Source organism: Prionailurus bengalensis, chromosome B2 (genome assembly GCF_016509475.1).
Source record: "Prionailurus bengalensis isolate Pbe53 chromosome B2, Fcat_Pben_1.1_paternal_pri, whole genome shotgun sequence".
Taxonomy (NCBI): domain Eukaryota; kingdom Metazoa; phylum Chordata; class Mammalia; order Carnivora; family Felidae; genus Prionailurus; species Prionailurus bengalensis.
Window position 1 is genome coordinate 2,055,589 of NC_057349.1, and position 19,992 is coordinate 2,075,580.

The window sequence follows — 19,992 nt, forward strand, 5'->3', positions numbered from 1 at the left end:
CTCTCAGCCCCTCTCCTGCTTACACACACACTCTCTCTCTCAAAATAAATAAACTTTAAAAAAACAAAAAAAAGAGACGAAGTCACTGTTCCAGATTCAAGGAGACTAAAGAGGCAATTAAATGCAACATAGGTTGCTGGACTGTATCCTGGATCGGAGTAAAACAGCCACAGAGAACACTACGGAGGTGACCTGGCAGAATGCGAACAAGGACTACCGTGTAGATGATAGTCCATAATAATTTTAATTTCCCAAAACTTGATCTTTGTATTCCGGTTATACAAAAGAACGCCCTCATTCATCAGAAATACACACTGAACACTGAAGTGTTCAGAGATAAGTGTAGTATCTGCAAATAACTCTCAAATGGTCGAAAAAATACTGCCTGAGTGTGTAAGTGTGTGTGACACGCAGAGAGAGAGGAAAGGGGGTGGCTTGCACAAGAGCAGGCACATCATGACACAGTGTCAACAACTAGAGAGTCTGGGTGAGCAGCAGACAGTTCTCTGTACTACTTTCCCAGATACTTCTGTAAGTTATAAATTATTTTTAAAAATTAAAAAAAAAGTTAAAAATTAATAGACAAACGTTCCCCACTTCTCCTCCCATGCCACCGTACACATCCTCTTCCAACCTGCTGTCCTGTGTCTTTCTCCAGATCCTCCAGCGCCGTCACCACCTCGTCCCCGCTCTCCGGATGGTGCTCCCGCACCCAGGCCTGGAGCTCCGCGGGCAGGACGGTCAGGAACTGCTCCAGCACCAGCAGCTCCAGGATCTGCTCCTTGCTGTGCATCTCGGGCCGCAGCCACTGGCGGCAGAGTTCGTGGAGTTGGGCCAGAGCCTGGCGGGGCCCAGTCACATCCCGGTAGGAGAACTGCCGGAAGCGCAGGCGGCACAGCTCCTGGGCGTGGCAGCTGCTTTCCCAAGAGCTGCACACCTGCTCCCAGGGGGAGTCCTCCTCCTTCACTGTCACACGGCTTTCTGCACCTTCAGGTGCGGGGCCTGGCACAGCTTCATCCATGGTGAGCCTAAAGACTTAAAGGAAAAGGTTCACTTAGCCCAGGTTCACACTTCGGAATGTTTTCCAAACGAACGTCTGAGGCATACGAATGGATCAGTAACAGCACAAAAACAGACATTCAGATCTGTGGGACAGAAGAGACAACCCAGAAACGGACCCACAAACCTCTGGCCAACTTATCTTTGACAAAGAATATCCAATGGAATAAAGACAGCCTCTTCAGCAAGTGGTACTGGGAAAACTGAAGGGTGATACGCAGAAGAATGAACCTGGACCACTTGCTTACACCATACACAAAAATAAATTCAAAATGGAGGAAAGACCTACACGTAGGACAGGAAGCCATCAAAATCCTAGAGAAGAAAGCAGGCAAAAACGTCTTTGACCTTGGCCGCAGCAACTTCTTACTCAACACATCTCTGGAGGCAAGGGAAACAAAAGCAAAAATGAACTACTGGGACCTCATCAAAATAAAAAGCTTCTGCACAGCAAAGGAAACAATCAGCAAAACTAAAAGGCCACCGACAGAACGGGAGAAGATATTTGCCAATGACGTATCAGATAAAGGGTTACTATCCAAAATCTATAAACTTATCAAAGTTAACACCCCGAAAAACAAATAATCCAGTGAAGAAATGGGCAAAAGACACGGACACACACTTTTCCAAAGAAGACATCCAGATGGCCGACACATGAAAAAATGCTCAACATCACTCATCATCAAGGAAATACAGATCAAAACCACAATGAGATATCACCTCACACCTGTCAGAATGGCAAAAATTAACAACTCAGGCAACAGGTGTTGGCAAGGATGCAGAGAAAGGGCAACCCTTTTGCACTGCTGATGGGAATGCAAACTTGTGCAGCCACTCTGGAAAACAGTATGGAGGTTCCTCAAAAAATTAAAAATAGTACTACCCTACGACCCAGCAATTGCACCACTAGGTATTTATCCAAAGGATATTAAAATGCTGATTTGAAGGAGCACACCCACCCCGATGTTTATAGCAGTGTTATCGACAATAGCCAAATTATGGAAAAAGCCCAGATGTCCATCAACTGATGAATGGATAAAGAATACAATGGAGTATTATTACTTGGCGATCAAAAAGAATGAAATCTTCCCATTTGCAAGATTGGAACTGAAGGGTATTATGCTAAGTGAAATTAGAGAAAGATATCATATGATTTCACTCATGTCGAATTTAAGATACAAAACAGATGAACACAGGGGAAGGGAAGCAAAATATAAAAACAGGGAGCGGGACAAAACATAAGAAACTCTGTTTTTTAAATGTTATTTTATTTTTTAAAATTTACATCCAAGTTAGCATAAACATAAGAAACTCTTAAATACAGAGAACAAACAGGGTTGCTGGAGGGGTTCTGGGTGGGGGGATGGGCTAAATGCACAAGGGGCATTAAGGAGGACACTTGTTGGGATGAGCACTGGGTGTTATATGTAAGAGATGAATTACTGGATTCTATTTCTGAAATTATTACTGCACTATATGCTAACTACCTTGGATGTAAACTTAAAAAATAAAATAATTTCAAAAATGGATCAGTAAATTCGAAGAGCTTCAAAATTCTATGAAACATACTTGTATTTTTGTCCCCACTGTAAGTCATGCTCAGAAACTGAGCCTGCTTGCCTATACTACCAGTGAAGTTAATGAGAAGTATATCTTGAACCCTGAGGGGGAGTTGATCCAGGAGGTAAGGGATGTGAGGGAAGCAGAGTAAACAAGAAGATGCTTGAGCAGCCTACACTCCAGCTGGAGAGAAGAGAATTTCATCCGTGGAGGAATCCTAACATACTCTCTCATCTGTGTACTTCCCACAGAATATTCCACCTTAAATGCAGGGGAGGTAGACTGTTTACAAAGTCTCCTGTCCTCTAAAACTTCGTATGATGAGATTCTGTCACTTCTGTCATCAAAAGGTGGAGTCTACTTGTCCTTCCCTTGAATCTATGCTGGCCTGTGACTTGCTTTGGCCAAGAGAATACGGGAATAATCGTTCTGCAAGAGGAAGTGCTTACAGCTCTTGGCACACTGCCACGAGACTGCCATGCATAGGTCACGTGGATTGGAACCCAGGTGCCCCCACCTAAAGCCCAGCGGGGCCTTGTTCCCAGCTGATTCACCACCTGAGTGCAACCACAGGTAAGTCCAGCCCTAGAAGTGCCCAGTCAACCCAAAAATCAATGAAAAGTAATAAGCTGAGGTGGTTTTGAGCCACTAACTTTGGTGTTTTAATTTTTAATTTTTTTAATGTTAAGAACAGACCATTGAAACACATGCTTCAAGTTCTTCTCTCTCTCTCTCCTTACTTTCTCCTTGTATGGTCTCATTAATCACAATTTCAGTTCTATTCCAGGAACACTCAAATCTCCGCTGACTCCACCTGCCTTTTACATTCCAGACTCACGTCTTGAAATGACAGTAGGATGCCTCCAGCTTCCAGCCTCTCCTGGGTCGTAATTTCAGCACACCCCAAACTGAAATCAGAGTGCCCTCAAAGCTGAACTCACTGTTTCCCCCATATTTCCATTGGCATCACCACCATCCTCCATGCATTCAGGCTTAAAACCAGCCCCTGTACAATATTCTTCTGAGTCCAGTCAATTCTTCCTCCAAAACGCCTCTAACAGCCATTACTTCCCTTTTATTCCCCTATTACCATTTACATGGCAATAAAATTTGCAATACAGTAATTTTCTGTGTGGTATCCCTGCCCCACAGTCCACTCTATTATGGGTTAATATTTCCTAAAGTACAGTTGGGACCTTGTTCAACGCATCCCCCCCACCAAAGAGTTTCAACTGCTCCTTTTGAACTAAATTCACACTCCCCAGGACCTGCCCTTCCCTGGGCTTTTACTGGTTTGTCTGTCACTGGATAGACATCTGAGCACGTCTTTATCCTGCAGGAATGTTAACCCCGGAATGAAAGACAGCCCGGGCTCCCTAGACAGCCTTCGCCTTCGCAAACTCCGCATCCCTGCCACGCTGACTGCTCAATTTCTATCCGCCCGCCTTCTCCTTCGCGGCCAGGACTGCCCTTCCAGGAGGGCCGATTTCCCAAGTCCCAGCGCAAACACCTCCCTGAACCTCAAGTCCACACAGGGAAAACCGCAGAGCGAGCCCGACCAGCCACGCCCACCCGGTCCCCCTTCGCCGGACGCCCGGGGACAGGGGCTCCCGTCCACACGGTCCAGCGCCCACCTGGTGCCCGGTCCGCGCGGCGGGTGCAGAATGCACCGAGGGCTCCCGCAGCCCAGCACACGCCCCCACCCACCCCCCGAGGTGGCCTCAGGCACCCCGGAGGCACTCGGCTGCCGCTCAATACGTACTCGTCCGACTACCGGTCAGTCCACCAAAAGCCCAAGCACCGCACTCAACGAAGACGTCACGGTCTCGCGAGCGCCAGCCTCCCAGCAGCCCCGAGGCCGAGTCTCCACAGCTCTTTCTTCCGCCCCACGGGCAGTCGAGTCTCGGCTTTTCTAGGATTGCGGTCCGGCCTCTCTAGGATGGCGGCCGCCGCGCTTCTCTCTGGTGCGCCGGGAGGACCCCGTCGCTCCTTCCGCCCCGCGCAGGCGCGTCCCGACGCCCCGCGCCCACCCTCCTCTCTGTAAATCTTTTCAATTAAAAACGAGACGGCAAAGGCAAAACTGAGACTGTTTAGGATCTTCTCAGGCTGCTGGATAGACAGATAAATGAACAATTACAAAATAGGAAGCCCAAGTTCTTAAAATTTAAGTATGCAGATTATAGAAACTCAAGTTGCATAGAGACTGTAAAATGAAAAGTGCACCATCCCTAAGGTCAACCATTGTTAATATTTTGCGTGTGTGTTTTCCCAGGACGCCACCAGCCACATAGTAGCACTCAATAAATATTTATTGAGTGAATATGGACCTATAGGATCACCATAGGATTTGCACCTCAGCTTTTTCTGTTAAGATAGCTGGGAGATCATGGGGCGCCTAGGTGGCTCAGTGGGTTAAGCGGCCGACTTCGGCTCAGGTCATGATCTCGCGGTCCGTGAGTTCTAAGCCCTGCGTCGGGCTCTGTGCTGACAGCTCAGAGCCTGGAGCCTGGTTCAGATTCTGTGTCTCCCTCTCTCTGACCTTCCCCCATTCATGCTCTGTCTCTCTCTGTCTCAAAAATAAATAAACTTAAAAAAATTAAAAAAAAAAAGATAGCTGGGAGATCTTTCCATACCAGCTTATTAACAGCTAAATAATATTCCATTTATGGATGCACCATAATTTACCTAACTATCCCTGTTTTATGTGTACACGTATACACATGTGTGTGTGTATATGTAGGTGTGTGTGTGTGTGTGTGTGTGTGTGTATACAGTAAGTAATGGTGCAGAGAACATTCAGTATCTTTACATGCTTATAATCCCAGATTAAATGCTACACATTGGAATTGATCTGTTAAAGAGCATGTGCTTTTAAAATTTTATATACAGATCCCCTGGTTAATTTTTAAGGGCACTGCTGTTTAAAGTAAAAGAAAAATCTAACAGAAAAATCCAGAAAAATGTGAACATGGCTGTTTACAAAATCAGAATTATAACTGACCAATTAACATATAAAAAGATGTTCAACTTTGACAGCAAAAATATTTGGTAAAACCACTTAAAAGGTACCAGCTTGGCAAATCAAAAGAGTAATTCCCAGGGTTGATGTGGGTATGAAAAATGTGGGCATTTTCACAGACTGCTAACATGAGGTGTAGATTAGTATAACTTTTCTGGAGGACCACCTGGCAAATGAATCAAAAGCCTTAGAAAATGTGCCTATCAGGTGCTTGGATAGCTCAGTGGGTTAAGCATCTCTTGATCTCAGCTCAGGTCTTGATCTGAGGGTGTCATTTCAAGCCCTGCATTGGCCTCTGTGCTGGGCATGAAGTCTACTTAAGAAAGAGGGGTGGGGGCGGGTTGGGGGTGGGGTGGGAAGGGAAGAGAAAGACAGAAAAGAAAAAAAGAAAAGATGCTTACCCCTTTGCCTCATTAAGTCCAGTTACAGGAATTGAACGAAGAAAAATAATTGTACAAGTGAGCAAAGCTGTATGTACAAGGATGTTCACTGAAAGACTGTTTACGGTGACAGAATTATAAACTAAATGACTCACAATGGGAACATATATCATAGAATATTGTGCCACCTATATTAAAAGTTATCTTCCATGAAGACTTTTGGTTATCTGTTTGTCTTAATCAGGGATGTTTTTGTTCATTTGTGGGCAAGGTTCAGAAACCCAGTCAAACTAACTTAAAAGAAACCTTTAACAGAAGGAAACAAGGGTATTCCCTGGACTCCAGGACCAGCTGGGAGCACGGTGGACCTCAGAAGCTGAGAGCCAGACCTGCTTCTCCTGTCTCCTGTCTCTATTTGTTTCTATTTAGTTTTTATGTGATCATAAAAATGGTTCGAGCTCTAGATTAGTTTCTTATCCAAATGCCTAACAGAGACCAACCAGAATCTGATCCAGTATCAAACTTCTGGGGGTATCCAAATGACCACACCTGGCTTACAGGTCCCCTCTTGGTCCAATCCTCAGTGGTCAGAGAAGGATCACGTGGCAAGCTGCCAACTCAGGATTATGGCAGATCTGGACTAGAATGGACTGGGAAGATAAGCAAATTGATTGTACTTTTCTTTTACAAATAAAAATTGTTCATGATATTAAGTCCAGTGAGAAAAGTTAAGGTTTCTATGCTTCAGTATCTCAAAATACATTATTAAGAGATTATATCTGGACCATGAACAGGATGATTTGTTTTCTTTATATTTTTCAGTTTTTACAATTTATGTGAATTTCTATAATAAGTAAACATGAGTTAATTTATTAAGAATTTATGAAGATACAACATGGACAATTATGATATATTAAAAATCGAGCAGAGGGGCGCCTGGGTGGCTCAGTGGGTTGAGCGTCCAACTCTTGATTTCGGCTCAGGTCGTAACCTCATGGTTGATGAGTTCAAGCTCCACATCAGTCACCATGCTGACAGCACGGAGCCTGCTTGGGATTCTTTCACTCTGTCTCAAAATAAATAAACTTTAAAAAATACAAAAATTAAATTAAGCAGAAACTATCAATACTAATCACAATTAGTTTGTACATATATACACACACACACACACACTGAATAGTGATTATTTTGATAGGTGAAAGGGTGATTTATTTTTCCCTTTCCTATTATTTCATGCTAGTTTTATAACAGCACATTTATTAATAACATTATGTTTTTTAAACCAGAAAGTGAGCAGGAAATGAAGACACACGGGGACTTTCATTCCACTACTGTTTGAATATTACAGGATACTATCCCAACAGAAATGCTGATCGGTAGAATTTGTTTTTCAGATTTGTTTTAGAGAGCTGTAATACAGCTCATACTTTCTGGGTTCCTGCAGTCTAAACAGACTTCCAACTTTGCTTTAAGAGTGTCTAAGATGTGTTACATTGTGGGGTGCCTGGGTGGTTCAGTGGGTAAGCGTCCAACTTCAGCTCATGCCATATCTCATGGTTTGTGAGTTTGAGCCCCGCATGAGGCTCTGTGCTGACAGCTCAGAGCCTGGAGCCTGCTTCGGATTCTGTGTCTCCCTCTCTGTTTCTCCCCCACTTGCTCGCTCTCTCTCTCTCTCTCTCTCAAAAATAAAGGAACATTAAAAAAAATTTTTAAAGATGTGTTGCATTGTAAGCAAAACTTTCATCAATACCTGTTATAACATCTGCCCTTTGTTCAATGTTTCTGTATTTAATTTTTAAAAATTTTTAAATGTTTATTTCATTTTTGAGAGCATGCGTGTGAATCAGGGAAGGGCAGAGAGAGAGGGAGACAGAGGATACCAAACAGGCTCCATGTTGACAGCAGAGAGCCCAATATGGGGCTCGAACCCACGAATCGTTTGACCATCACCTGAGCTGAAGTCAGATACTTAACCGACTGAGCCACCCAGGCGCCCAATGTTTCTGTAATTTTCAAGAATAGATGAGGAAAGCAGATTATTAAAAGATACCTGTATTGGGCACCTGGGTGGCTCAGTCAGTTGAGCGTCCAACTCTTGGTCTCAGCTTGAGTCATGATCCCAAGGTCATGGGATGAAGCCCCAGTTAGGCTCCATGCTCAGTGTGGGATTCTCTCTCTCTTCCTCTGCCCCTCTCCCCAGCTTGCTCTCTAAAACAAATCTGAAAAACAAATAAAATAAAATCTACCTGTATTCTACATTCGTGTCTAGGCGGTTATGGGTGTGCCCCGGGGGTACCTATGAGAACACCATTTTTCCCCTGGGACCGTGAGAGGAATGAGCTCATTTCAGATGCCAGTGAATTTTGAACCTTTATAAATTTATACTGCGTGTACTATAGTATCACCAGAAAAAAATGCAGAAGTAAAATTTCCAGGTATTTAAGGGTAGATCATTCTTCATACTTCATACATTCTTGTCACTGTCACTCCTTTTTCATGGGAATAATGACGACATTCTCTGTTCTTTCCTTCTTAAACTGAACAGAATCAAACAGACTTAAACCAGGACATGGAGCTGAATGCTTACGTACTAACCTCAGCACAGCCCTCAAAACACACAGGGGAACATCCCTGATATCAACTCAATTTTACCCATAAAGGCAGAGAAAAAGACTTCCTGAGGGATGGCATAGGATTTTGTTTCCATGAAATACCAAAGTGCCTGAAAAGTTGCACTGTTTTTGGGGGCGCCTGGGTAGCTTGGTCAGTTGGGCATCCAACTTGGGCTCAGGTCATGATCTCACAGCTCATGGGTTTGAGCCCCGCATCAGGCTCTGTGCTGCCAGCTCAGAGCCTGGAGCCTGCTTCAGATTCTGTGTCTCCCTGTCTCTCTGCTCCTCCCCTGCTCATACTGTGTCACTCTCTCTCTCTCAAAAATAAACATTAAGGGGTGCCTGGGTGGCTCAGTCGGTTAAGTGGCCAACTTCGGCTCAGGTCATGATCTTGCGGTCTGAGAGTTCGAGCCCTGTGTCGGGCTCTGTGCTGATAGCTCACTGCCCGGAGCCTGCTTCTGTTTCTGTGTCTCCCTCTCTCTCTGCCCCTCACCCATTCGCACGTTGTCTCTCTCTGCCTTTCAAAAATGAATGTTAAAAAAATAAAAATAAACATTAAAAAAATTTCTTTAATAAAAAAAAGTCGCACTGCTTTGGGGTCCCTGTGTGGCTCAGTCAGTTAAGCGTCTGACTCTTGGTCAGTTCGGGTCACAGTCTCATGGTTCATTAGCTCAAGCCCCATGTCCGGCTCTGCACTGCTTGGGATTCTCTGTGCCCCTCCTCTGCACATGCTCTCTCTCTCTCTCTCTCAAAATATAAATAAATTTTTAAAACGTTGCACTGCGTCTCCTACAGACTCTGTCCTCCCCCAGGACATGGTACGTGTCACCCAGGACATCGCTCTCAGTCGGCCTGCATACAGCCGGATGCAGGATGCAAGGAAGTGGGTCAGAGACCGCCAAGTGCCTGTTCTGGCCTTCATGCTACCCTTTCTTCTTAGCGACAGAAGGCTGATTTTCAGCCGGGCACCCTGCAACCCAGAACAAGACACTCTCCAGACTCCCTTTCCTAAGTTTTGGCGTGCGACATATGTACTTACAGGACGCTTTTTGCAGAAGGCTGGCTTAACTGCGAGGGGTCTGTCGTCCCACCTGTCTGCATCTTGCATGTGATGACTGGAGCTTCGGCACCAAGGACCACGTGACCACCTCAAGGGCTGATGGTGTGCACTAGCATGTTGGAACAGAAAAGCAGAGGGAGGGTCCCTGGCGGTGTCATGGAACCACTTTATCAGTCCTGGACTGCTTGTCTCCAGATTATTCTGAGAGAAAAACAAGCTTTCATGAAATCACTCCTACTTTTTTCCCGTAATCTATATGCAGCTGAACTAGACAGATCCTCAGCCACACACGAGGCCTCGCTCCTGTGGCAGAGTAAGAAGTCTTTCCCAGACACTACACCCTAAGCAGCTACTGCCGATCAGCACGCAGTGATGATGCTTCACGAGTGGACTCCCTGAAGCTTACTGTTCTTATCATTTCCATGACATTTTGGTATTCACAGTACAAAGATCATGATCTCCTCCCAGCTGACTTTACTGTTTGCTTCCAAAGAATTCCAGAACAAGCAACATTTTAAAACTGCATTATCAGGGCGCCTGGGTGGCTCAGTCGGTTAAGCGCAAGACTTCAGCTCAGGTCACGATCTCATGGTTCGTGTGTTCGAGACCCATGTCGGGCTCTGTCCTGACAGCTCAGAGCCTGGAGCCTGCTTTGCATTCTGTTTCCCTCTCTCTCTGCCCCTCCCCTGCTCACGCTCTGTCTCTCTCTCAAAAACAAACATTAAAAAAATTTTTTAACTGCATCATCAGTATTAAAGGAAAACAGTCTAGGGGCGCCTGGGTGGCGCAGTCGGTTAAGCGTCCGACTTCAGCCAGGTCACGATCTCGCAGTCTGTGAGTTCGAGCCCCGCGTCGGGCTCTGGGCTGATGGCTCGGAGCCTGGAGCCTGTTTCCGATTCTGTGTCTCCCTCTCTCTCTGCCCCTCCCCCGTTCATGCTCTGTCTCTCTCTGTCCCAAAAATAAATAAACGTTGAAAAAAAAATTAAAAAAAAAATAAAGGAAAACAGTCTAATTTCTTTCCCCATTTCCTAAACGGTGTCTATGGAGGACCCACTTTCCTGACACTGAAGTTTGTATCAAGACAGTTACTACCTGGATTCACTCAGCACTGTTCATTCACATGACTTATAAAATCTCTCCCACAGTTTAACCTGGATTTCTAACCTGAATGAGTGAAGTATTGTAGCAAGACTAGGGGTGGGAAATAGTAAAATTAGATCATCTTTGCTTTCTAAAATGCTTCTGCAGATGGTGGGGGGGGGGGAATGCCAGTAGGGGGTGATTAGTAAAACCACTGGGGGAAAATGTCCACCATTAAACCTGCACTTTAAGACACCTTTAAGAGTGGTATATTTCCAAATGTCATTAGTTTTATTTTACAGGCATTGTTGCTGCACCAGATGTAAAATTATCAACCTGCTCTTGTTCCGTTTAAGCCTATAAATCTGTGGATATGTGACTTGCTGCTGACTTCAAAGCCCTAACTCAATCATGAGGCTCTCTACTACCTGGAGATGCACAATCAAGCATTTACCAGTTAAAGGCTCAGAGAAGTCCTGCAGTAAAGAATGCTCTTGTTCCCATGGTACCCTCTAGGGTCAGATCTCTATGGGCCAAGGCTGAGCACAAGTGGATGCGCACAGCCTCCCATGTGGGCCCCCCCCCCCCCCCGAGTTCTGTGAGGCTAGAATTGGTCGCAGTGACTCTTCCTGACGTACTGTTTGCTTGTCGACATCCTGTCTGTGATGGTCTCCGCAGAGGACGCCCCGTCAAGCCATACTGTCTTTGTGGTGATATCTCTGATGCTGAAAAAGCCCCGACCTCTGCCTGAAGGCTTCTCCGCATTTGTTACACTCATAGGGTTTTTCTTCCTTGTGGATCCTCACGTGCTGAGCCAGGTGGGAGTTTAGGCGGAAGGCTTTCTGGCAAATGTCACACTTGAACGGCTTCTCTCCGGTGTGAATCCTATGGTGTCGAATGAGGTCTGAAGTCAGACTGAAGGCTTTCCCACACTCATTACAGCGATGGCTTCCGGAGTGGCTGTGGGTCCTCTGGTGGTGGGTGAGGAGAAGGGCCTGGCTGAAGGTTTTCCCACACTCCTGGCACTCACAGGGCTCCTCCTGACTGTGGATTCTCTGGTGCCGGTTGAGGTGGGAGCTGCGTCGGAAGGTCTTCCCACAGTGGATGCACAGGTAAGGCTTCTCTCCAGTGTGGATCCGGAGGTGTTCCAAGAGGCCTGTGTTCTGGCTAAAGACCTTCCCGCATTCTTTGCACTGGTAAGGCTTCTCGCCAAGATGGATTTTCTGGTGTCTGACAAGGTGTGAACTCCTCTGAAAGGCTTTCCCACACTCGTGACACTGATGACCTTTCTCTCGAGAGCGGATTTTCTGGCGTCCAGTAAGACCAGTACTGTGACACGCCGCAGACTCACACAGCTTCCCTCGAGTGTGCGCGCCTTCGTGTGTGACCAGGTCCGAGTGGCGGGAGAAGCCCTCCCCACATTCTGAGCATTTATACTCGGGCTTCTCCTTGGGCTCGACCCGCTGCCTTTCCAAGTGAGATTCCTCAGAACGAGGCTCTACGGGTTCAGATACCTTCCTGGCTGATTCCACTCCTCCACAAGAGTCTGTCTCTGCAAATACCTTCCCGTTCTCAACCCTGGTCTTCTCACCTGAAACATTAAACATATATCACCAATTACTTGGTTTTTGATGCTTTGGGAAAGGAACTTGCATTTAGGAGGAATAAATTTAAAATTTTTTTTTTTAACGTTTATTCATTTTTGAGACAGAGAGAGACAGAGCATGAATGGGGGAAGGTCAGACAGAGAGGGAGACACAGAACCTGAAACAGGCTCCAGGCTCTGAGCTGTCAGCACAGAGCCTGACGCAGGGCTCAAACTCACGGACCACGAGATCATGACCTGAGCCGAAGTTGGACGCCCAACCGACGGAGCCACCCAGGCGCCCCTAGGAGGAATAAATTTAAAGCAAGCCGTGTATGCTGGTAGAAATGCTGTGGTTGTGTGTGTCTGCACAGGACATACGTGCAAGGGGACACAAGAAACTGTTAACGGTGGCTGCTCGGGGGAGGATGGGGATTGTGGTAGGAGGCAGCTTATTCCCATTGGTTTGAACTTTATATGTGATATACACAGCACACAGTTAGCAAACAGGGAAACAGTCTTAAAAGGCCTGCCTATACGTTCTTCAAAATGGTTTGTCAGCTGGAGTATAAAAAAATGAGGTCAGGGCACCTGGGTGGCTCAGTTGGTTGAGCGTCCAACTTCGGCTCAGGTCATGATCTCGCAGTTCATGAGTTCGAACCCCGCATCGAGCTTTGTGCTGACAGCTCAGAGCCTGGAGCCTGCTTCAGATTCTGGGTCTCCCTCTCTCCGCCCCTCCCTGCTCACGGTCTCTCTCCCTCCCCCTCTCTCTCTCAAAAATAAACAAACATTTAAAAAAAAATTTTTTTAAAGTGAGGTCAACTGAGGACCTTGGGGCTCACAAGGGAAAGCACTGGAAATGAAGAAACATGGACACAGTGCCCACTGTATCACTGTTTAGCTGTGTAATCTTAGAAAGGTGATTTAAACCCTCTGGGCTCAGTGTCCTCCAGTGAATCAAAACCACTGGACCACAAGACCCTGAGGGTGACATGAAGTTGACAAAAGTGTCTTGGACTTTCCCGATACCCTTGGACAGCAGCAGCTGCCTTCCTGTGCAGTTCAACAAGACAGGGGACCTCGGTGCTGGGATAATTAGCTCACGTTTCTGGTACGTGAAAGACCGTAAGCAATGTCTGCCGATAACACCTAAGCTCAGGCTTGCAGCACAGGCGGGTGGAGAGGACAGGAGTGAGAACAAAGATGCAAAGCGAGAAGGACAGGCAGGAGCCATTGTAAGCAGCAGGAATAACCAGCCAATGCGACTTCATCAGTGTGGGCCACAGAAAGCAGCAGGCAGTGTAAGGTGAGAGCATGCGAGGGTCAGTGTGATGTGGACGACTGGTAAGGAGCCGCCAGAGACCGCGGGTCCCGTGTGGGGCAGGAAGATTCAGCGGGACAAGCCACTTTGTGTGTGTAGGCCCTCTGCAGGAGGGAGGCCGCCCACAGGGGAGGGAGGGGTTACAGGAAGACAGGAGCGATCCTTTACCAGCCATGATATAACGACATAAGCACTAAAAAGAGGGGAATGTCTTGAAACCAGAAAGTAACTTGAACTTTGAGTGTAAAATAGCATTTTCAACAGACCCAGAGGGCAAGGAACAGCATCAAGGATCTACTGTGACTGCATTTACTTGTCGCATTTCAAATAGTGCCCATCATGGATGACAGGGCCTAAATTCATTTCCGCAAGGCTGTTCACAAAAGTCAGGCCCCTCTCTTTCAGCTACTTTGCTCAGCAAATTTCCATTAGGCGGGCCTTTGAACAGACTCAGAAATTGAACAGGGGAGGTGGAAAGAAGGTAAAAGAAGGTTTAGAGTCACAATCAGCCATTCAGCAAACATTTACCGAGGGTCTGTTCGACCCAGGAGCCATAGCAGACTCAGGAAACAAAACAATGTCCTGCCCTTTTCTGGCAGGAGGAAAAAAGACATGAACCAGCAACAATACGACGTGGTCAAATGGGAGAAATCTTGGAGCTCTAGGAACACAGGTCCTTTTCCACAGAAAAGTCGTCCAGGTTTGGGGGACCTTGGGAAGGTTGAGAAAGGGAGGTCTAAGGCCCTGAAGGATGAGTACGAATTAGGGAAAGCGAGGACAAATTACTCCAGACAGAAGAAACGTGGCAGGAGAAACTCAGAGGAGACAAACAGCAAGGAGCAAGTGGGAAACAGAATGTAGCTCAGCATGAAGGGGACCCACGGTGTGATAGGGTCACAGGGGGAAGGACAGTCCTGATTTGTCCAGGACTCAGGGGACATGCAGTGTGATGGGGCCACGGGGGGACAGACCATCTTCATTCGTCCAGGACTAAGGGGACCCATGGTGTGATGGGACCACAGGGGGATGGACCGTCCTGATTCATCTGGACTAAGGGGACCCGTGGTGTGAGGGGGCCACAGGGGAACAGACTCAGGGGTTTCCCAGGACATGGAACCGTCAGTGCTAAAAGTCTCAAGCAAACCGGTAAAGTCAAGCTCATAGACGTGAGGCTGAGAAGGCAACAGACACCACTGCCAGGGAGGCCTCTCTCACTGCCTGCTGGAAGTCATGCAGGTGGTAGGTTTCTTCTTGGTTTTATTTCTTCCTCTTGATCAAGGAATTTTTCAAATGATAAAAAAAACACATGTAGAAAGAAGAGCATAACTCAGCTCACTGAAGGGTTTTAGGGACGGGAACAGCGTTAATGAATCTAACAGTGTAAATGATGGAGAAGGAGCAGGAGGTAAGAATCCCAGCGAAGCACTGAGATGACACAAGTAGCAGGAAGCAGGATTGTGAGGCCGGACAGAGGGGGAGAAACGTAAGCAACAGAAACAAGAAAGGCGGATTTCAATGACGAAGACAATGCAGTAGAGCAAAAACTAACCTAGGTGACATTTGGAAATAAAAGTGATAATTATGCAGTAATTTGAAGGAGACAAGAACAAACGAGCAATGGAGCACGGGCTGGGTGAGAAACCAGCCATCCTTTCTTTATTCACCCCTGCAGTGAAGGAGGGAAGGAGAAGGCCTGTTTCGGCTGAACACAAACACCATGGAAAGGATGGGGGGAAATGTGGGGGGACGAGAGTCCTCCAGTCCTGACTGTGGCAGCGACTGCATCACGGACTGTCTTCCTGTCTGAGGAGACAAACGGACCCAACTCTCAGAGTGAACTCCACCACGTGGACACCACACCTCGACAGAGCCACCTCAAGACAAACACGACAGCGGGGCCTCGGAAGGGACGCTGATGCCCACCTCTCGCCCGCCCCGAGACGCAGCTGCTGCTTACCCTTGTCTCCTTCAGGCTCCAGAACTTCACGCTCCGGCTGGGTGCGCTGCCCCCGCACTGCTTCCACCGGGGCTGCCGCCCCCGCCAGCATCATCTGCTCTTCAGCCTGGCCTGGGTCCTAGGGACATGCGGGGACATGCAGGGACAGTTAGGAACCTGTGGGCTGAGGAGGAAAGTGCTGTTCAGAGAGACACTCCCACGTGAGAAGAAGAAGGAGAAAGCCCAGGGGACAAAGAAGAGGCTGGGGAAGCAGCACGGCCGGTCCCTCCCAGGGGACAGCAGGTGACGCTGTGGGACGAGCCAATGGCTCTGAGCACCGGACAGGAAAGAACCCGAACAGGAGCTCCGCAGGCCCTCCCCAGGTGCCCAGCTCATGCCCTCGCCTCTGGCCCCAGGTCCCAACTCCTGCTTTCCTGCAAAAGGGCACATCTGGTCCTCACCGCCTGCTTTCCTGCGTCTCCAAGCTCTGGCTGCAAATCCTCCAGAACCACCACCACCTCGTCCCCGCTCTCCGGATGGTGCTCCCGCACCCGAGCCTGGAGCTCGGCGGGCAGGATGGTCAGGAACTGCTCCAGCACCAGCAGCTCCAGGATCTGCTCCTTGCTGTGCGTCTCAGGCCGCAGCCACTGGCGGCACAGCTCGCGGAGCCGGCGCAGCGCCTCCCGGGGCCCTGTGGTCTCCTCATAGCGCAACTGCCTGAACTGTTTGCACAACGGCTCCTGCCCCAGGCCTGTGCCGTCTCCCGGCAGCCGGACTCCCTGTTCCCCAGTAGAGTGGGGATCCCCCTTCATGGTCCGAAGCACCTCCTTCTTCAGATTCAGAGGAGCTGGGGAACGGGCGCCGAGCGGTGCTGTCGCCATCCCCAGTGTCCGCGTGTTTGCTCTCTCTGCTTCAGAAAACTTCCTTTTGATGGTCTCCTCCTGAAAATGTAAAACCAAGAATCACGGAAACAATAACAGTAGTAGGAACAATAATAACAACAGCAACACGCCTTGGTTGGGCTTATACATTTGCAATAATCGCTATCAAATTTTCTTTCTCTGAAACAACCATTCCTAAAAATGGAACACACATACAGAATGAGAAAACTCTGTTCTACAGAAGATTGCCGGCTGACAGAGCAGGAATACCACATCTGAAAAATCACCATTTTGCAGCTTGATGAAATAACCAACTGAATCAAGGACCACATGGGCAAAGGCACTGGGCAAAAGAACTGGGTAAAAGGGCATTCTCACGGTCTCAAAGAACCATCATGCTAACTGTGTGTTAATTACAAAGGGAAATAAATGGAGATGTCTGGCAGCCACAAACCTAATCAAATGATCAAGCCTGGCAACAACAGACAACTACTGACCTTCTGCCTTATCACTTATGCAGCATTTTCACTAAATATTTAACATGAATCTAATAATGAGGAGACTTTCTGATAAATCCCAAAGGAATCTTATCTACAACAGACACGGACTCCTCAAAACAGTCGATTTCACATAAATAAAAAGTATTGTTCTGGATTACACAGACATCTAAATGAATTGTGAAAAATGGCTCCTGGGTTTAAAAAGAGCTATAAAACCCAGTTAGGCTCCAAATACAGCTTGCTGTTATATAGTCCAGGATGTGTGCATGGTAAGTCCCAGCTAACACATAATGTTTTTTTCTTTTGGTCAAAAAATGGACCTAAGATACAAAAAATCAAATCCAGAGCACCTGGGTGGCTCAGTCGGTTAAGTGTCCGACTTTGGCTTAGGTCATGATTCCCCAGTCCGTGGGTTCGAGCCCCACTTCCCACTCTGTGCTGACAGCTCAGAGCCTGGAGCCTGCTTCGGATTCTGTGTCTCCTTCTCTCTCTGCCCCTCCCCCACTTGAATTCGGTCTCTTTCTCTCTCAAAAAAAAAAAAAATTAAAATTTTCTTATGACTAGTGAACTTTCAGTTCCTCAGACTTTCAATGCTCTCCTGTTCCTGGGTCCTCCCATGTCTTACTCCTTCCTGGAACACTCCTCATCGTCCAATTTTCTCATTTGTGCCCACACACCCTTCATGTCTCAGCATAATGAAACAGTAAGCCAGCACAACTGTTGCATGTACTTTTTTTTAATTTTTTAATGTTTTATTTATTTTGGGGACAGACAGAGACAGCATGAGCAGAGGAGGGGCAGACAGAGAGGGAGACACAGAATCCGAGGCAGGCTCCAGCCTCTGAACTGTCAGCATAGAGCCTGATGCGGGGCTTGAACTTCGGAACCGAGAGATCATGACCTGAGCCGAAGTCAGACGATTAACCGGCTGAGCCACCCAGGCGCCCCATAACTGTTGTATGTACTCTACGAAAGTTATGCATTTAATCCTCATACAACTGCATCTAATCCTCACACAACTGCATCAAGACACGAGTGCAAATTTCACTGTAGAGAGCAAGGTACCGGGACACGGACAGCTAAATAACTGACACAAGGTCCCAAAGCTCAAGCTCAGATCTTTCCTTCAGTAGCTCTTGCAGCCGCAGGCCAAACCCTTGGGCTGATCGTTGCCTTCTTTCTCACAATGCACAGCTGCTCCAACAGCAAAGCCTGCTGGCTCCACCTTCCAGGTAGGTCAGCAATCTGGCCGCTACTGACCACTTTTCTGGTTCAAGAGCCCCTCGGGTCTCATCTCATCGTGAGTCCCCAACTACAGATGCCCCCCAAAACCTCCACACCACCCCGCACACTGAGCCCCGCCCACGGTGGCCTGGGGGCCTGGCTACTCCTCCGGTGCGTCAAGCAGGCGGTTCCCTCTGCCTGAAAGCTCGTCCCCCAAAGGCCACATCGGTCTCACCATGTCCTTCAGGTTTCTGCTCCAGTACCAGCCTTCGAGGCTTACCTTCGATAGGGATTTAATAATGCGCTCAGGGGACGACGCCTGTGCAGCCGACGCTGTGCCCAGTTCAGCGGACATCTCCCGCCCGGCTCCTTCGTCGCCGAGCGTTTCCCTGCACCCGGGGCCCCACTGCCCCCCAGTCTCGGCCGCAGGCCCTCCCAAGCCCCAGCACTGACGCTACGCACCCGACAGCTGACGAGCAGGCGCAGCCACGCTCGCTCCGGCACCGGCTGCGCTACGCGCCGAGCGCCAACACCCGCTCCCCAGCGCGACGTCGCTTCCGCTCTAGGCACGCGGAGGACCGCGGCTCGATGGTGTCCGGCTCAACGCCACCTACCGCGGTGTGCAGGTGCGCGCGCGGGCTTTTCTCTTTTTTAAGCCGGACTTAATTTCCTTCAAATAAAAACAGGCTAGCCCAGTTCAGTGTTTCCCTGACGAGCCGTCGTTTCCACTTTGCTGCTTCATAAATTAAACACGGTCACATACTTTTCCATTTCTCCCCGATTTAAACAGTCGTTAAACGCGATGGCAAAAAAAAAAAAAAAAGGGTCAACGCATGGGGTTTCCCCCCTTTTTTTCATAGTAGCAAAGATCTGAAGATTAAATTGAACAATGAAAATGTATTTGAACTGGAATATTTAAGGTAATGAAATTTAAGTCTATTACTGTAAAAGGATAATCTACAATACTTTGCAACGAATGTAGGTTTCAGGGGAAAAAGCATTAGATATCACTTTACCAAAAATTCTACAGAAGAATACAGAATATTCCCTCTTATTCATTTTACCAAAAACTGTATTTAGAGTCTTTGAATGAGGTAAGTCCTTTTAAAAATCTAAACAAACGTCTGATTAATTAATAGTTTTGAAAAAGCATTAAATATCATACTAATCATTGTTTTATGGCAGGTAATTTATTCAGTGTCTTCAGCATTGAAATGATCAGAACAAAATAAAAAAAAAAACACCTTTCATTGTGACAAGGAGAGTTACCCTTTCCTCCTTGGGTGCCAGAAGCTTGGAAGTATCTTTTAAAGTAGCAATGAAACATGTTCACTTTAAAACTTCCTAAGGCAAACAAATCCAATGAATGCAAATATTTTACTAATTAGAACTTAACATTTTTTCTTGAACAGAAAACTCATGTCTGATTTTCTCTCTTTCTAAAGAAGGGCTTATATATTTTACACCAATTATATAAGGGAAAACTATAAAATTTAATTTAAAAAGGAAGTAAATAGGAGTGCCTGGGTGGCTCAGTCACTTGAGAACCCAGCTCTTGATTTCAGCTCAGATCATGATCTCACGGTTTGTGGGATCAAGTCCCATGTCACACTCTGTGCTGGCAGCATGGAGCCTACTTGTGATTCTCTCTCTCCCTCTGTCTCTCTGCCCCTCCCCCTCTCATATTCTCTCAATAAACAAACAAACAAACAAATAAATAAAAGTTTTTAAAAAGGAAGTAAAGATCTTAATTCATTTACTGCCCCTTTCAAACT

At 47.1% G+C, this 19,992-nt stretch overlaps 3 protein-coding genes across 7 annotated transcripts in view; 1 reads left to right on the top strand and 2 right to left on the bottom strand.

The window, feature by feature from the left end:
• Positions 1–4,488, bottom strand: part of PGBD1 (piggyBac transposable element derived 1) — a 28,853-nt gene extending 24,365 nt beyond the window's left edge. Inside the window, exons 1-2 of one of the 2 annotated variants that reach the window (XM_043590568.1) lie at positions 4,382–4,488; positions 635–1,035 (exon numbers count right to left, since the gene is read on the bottom strand). In XM_043590568.1, the coding sequence (XP_043446503.1) occupies positions 635–1,021 (387 nt within the window). In that variant the 5' untranslated portion in view covers positions 1,022–1,035; positions 4,382–4,488. Of the gene's footprint in view, positions 1–634; positions 1,036–4,253 lie in introns of both variants that reach the window. The other variant, XM_043590567.1, reaches the window with a different exon arrangement.
• On the top strand, positions 2,497–4,699 carry LOC122489080. 3 transcript variants are annotated; one of them, XR_006298819.1, is made up of 2 exons: positions 2,497–3,192; positions 3,396–3,743. XR_006298819.1 is itself a non-coding variant. In XM_043590589.1 (2 exons), exons 1-2 carry the CDS (start codon positions 3,098–3,100, stop codon positions 4,533–4,535), a joined length of 672 nt encoding a protein of 223 aa, XP_043446524.1. In that variant the 5' UTR covers positions 2,497–3,097; the 3' UTR covers positions 4,536–4,699. The 3 variants fall into 3 exon arrangements, 1 of the variants encoding a protein (XP_043446524.1); XR_006298820.1 differs by having other exon boundaries at positions 3,452–3,743; XM_043590589.1 differs by lacking the exon at positions 3,396–3,743 and adding an exon at positions 3,959–4,699.
• Positions 4,700–11,038: 6,339 nt separating this feature from the next.
• On the bottom strand, positions 11,039–18,757 carry ZSCAN26 (zinc finger and SCAN domain containing 26). Of its 2 annotated transcripts, none has more exons than XM_043590581.1 (4): positions 18,680–18,757; positions 16,074–16,553; positions 15,634–15,751; positions 11,039–12,361 (listed from the first exon to the last, which is right to left on the bottom strand). In XM_043590581.1, exons 2-4 carry the CDS (start codon positions 16,491–16,493, stop codon positions 11,460–11,462), a joined length of 1,440 nt encoding a protein of 479 aa, XP_043446516.1. In that variant the 5' UTR covers positions 16,494–16,553; positions 18,680–18,757; the 3' UTR covers positions 11,039–11,459. The 2 variants fall into 2 exon arrangements, with proteins under 2 accessions (XP_043446516.1, XP_043446515.1); XM_043590580.1 differs by having other exon boundaries at positions 18,498–18,747.
• Between the last annotated feature and the right edge of the window lie 1,235 nt (positions 18,758–19,992).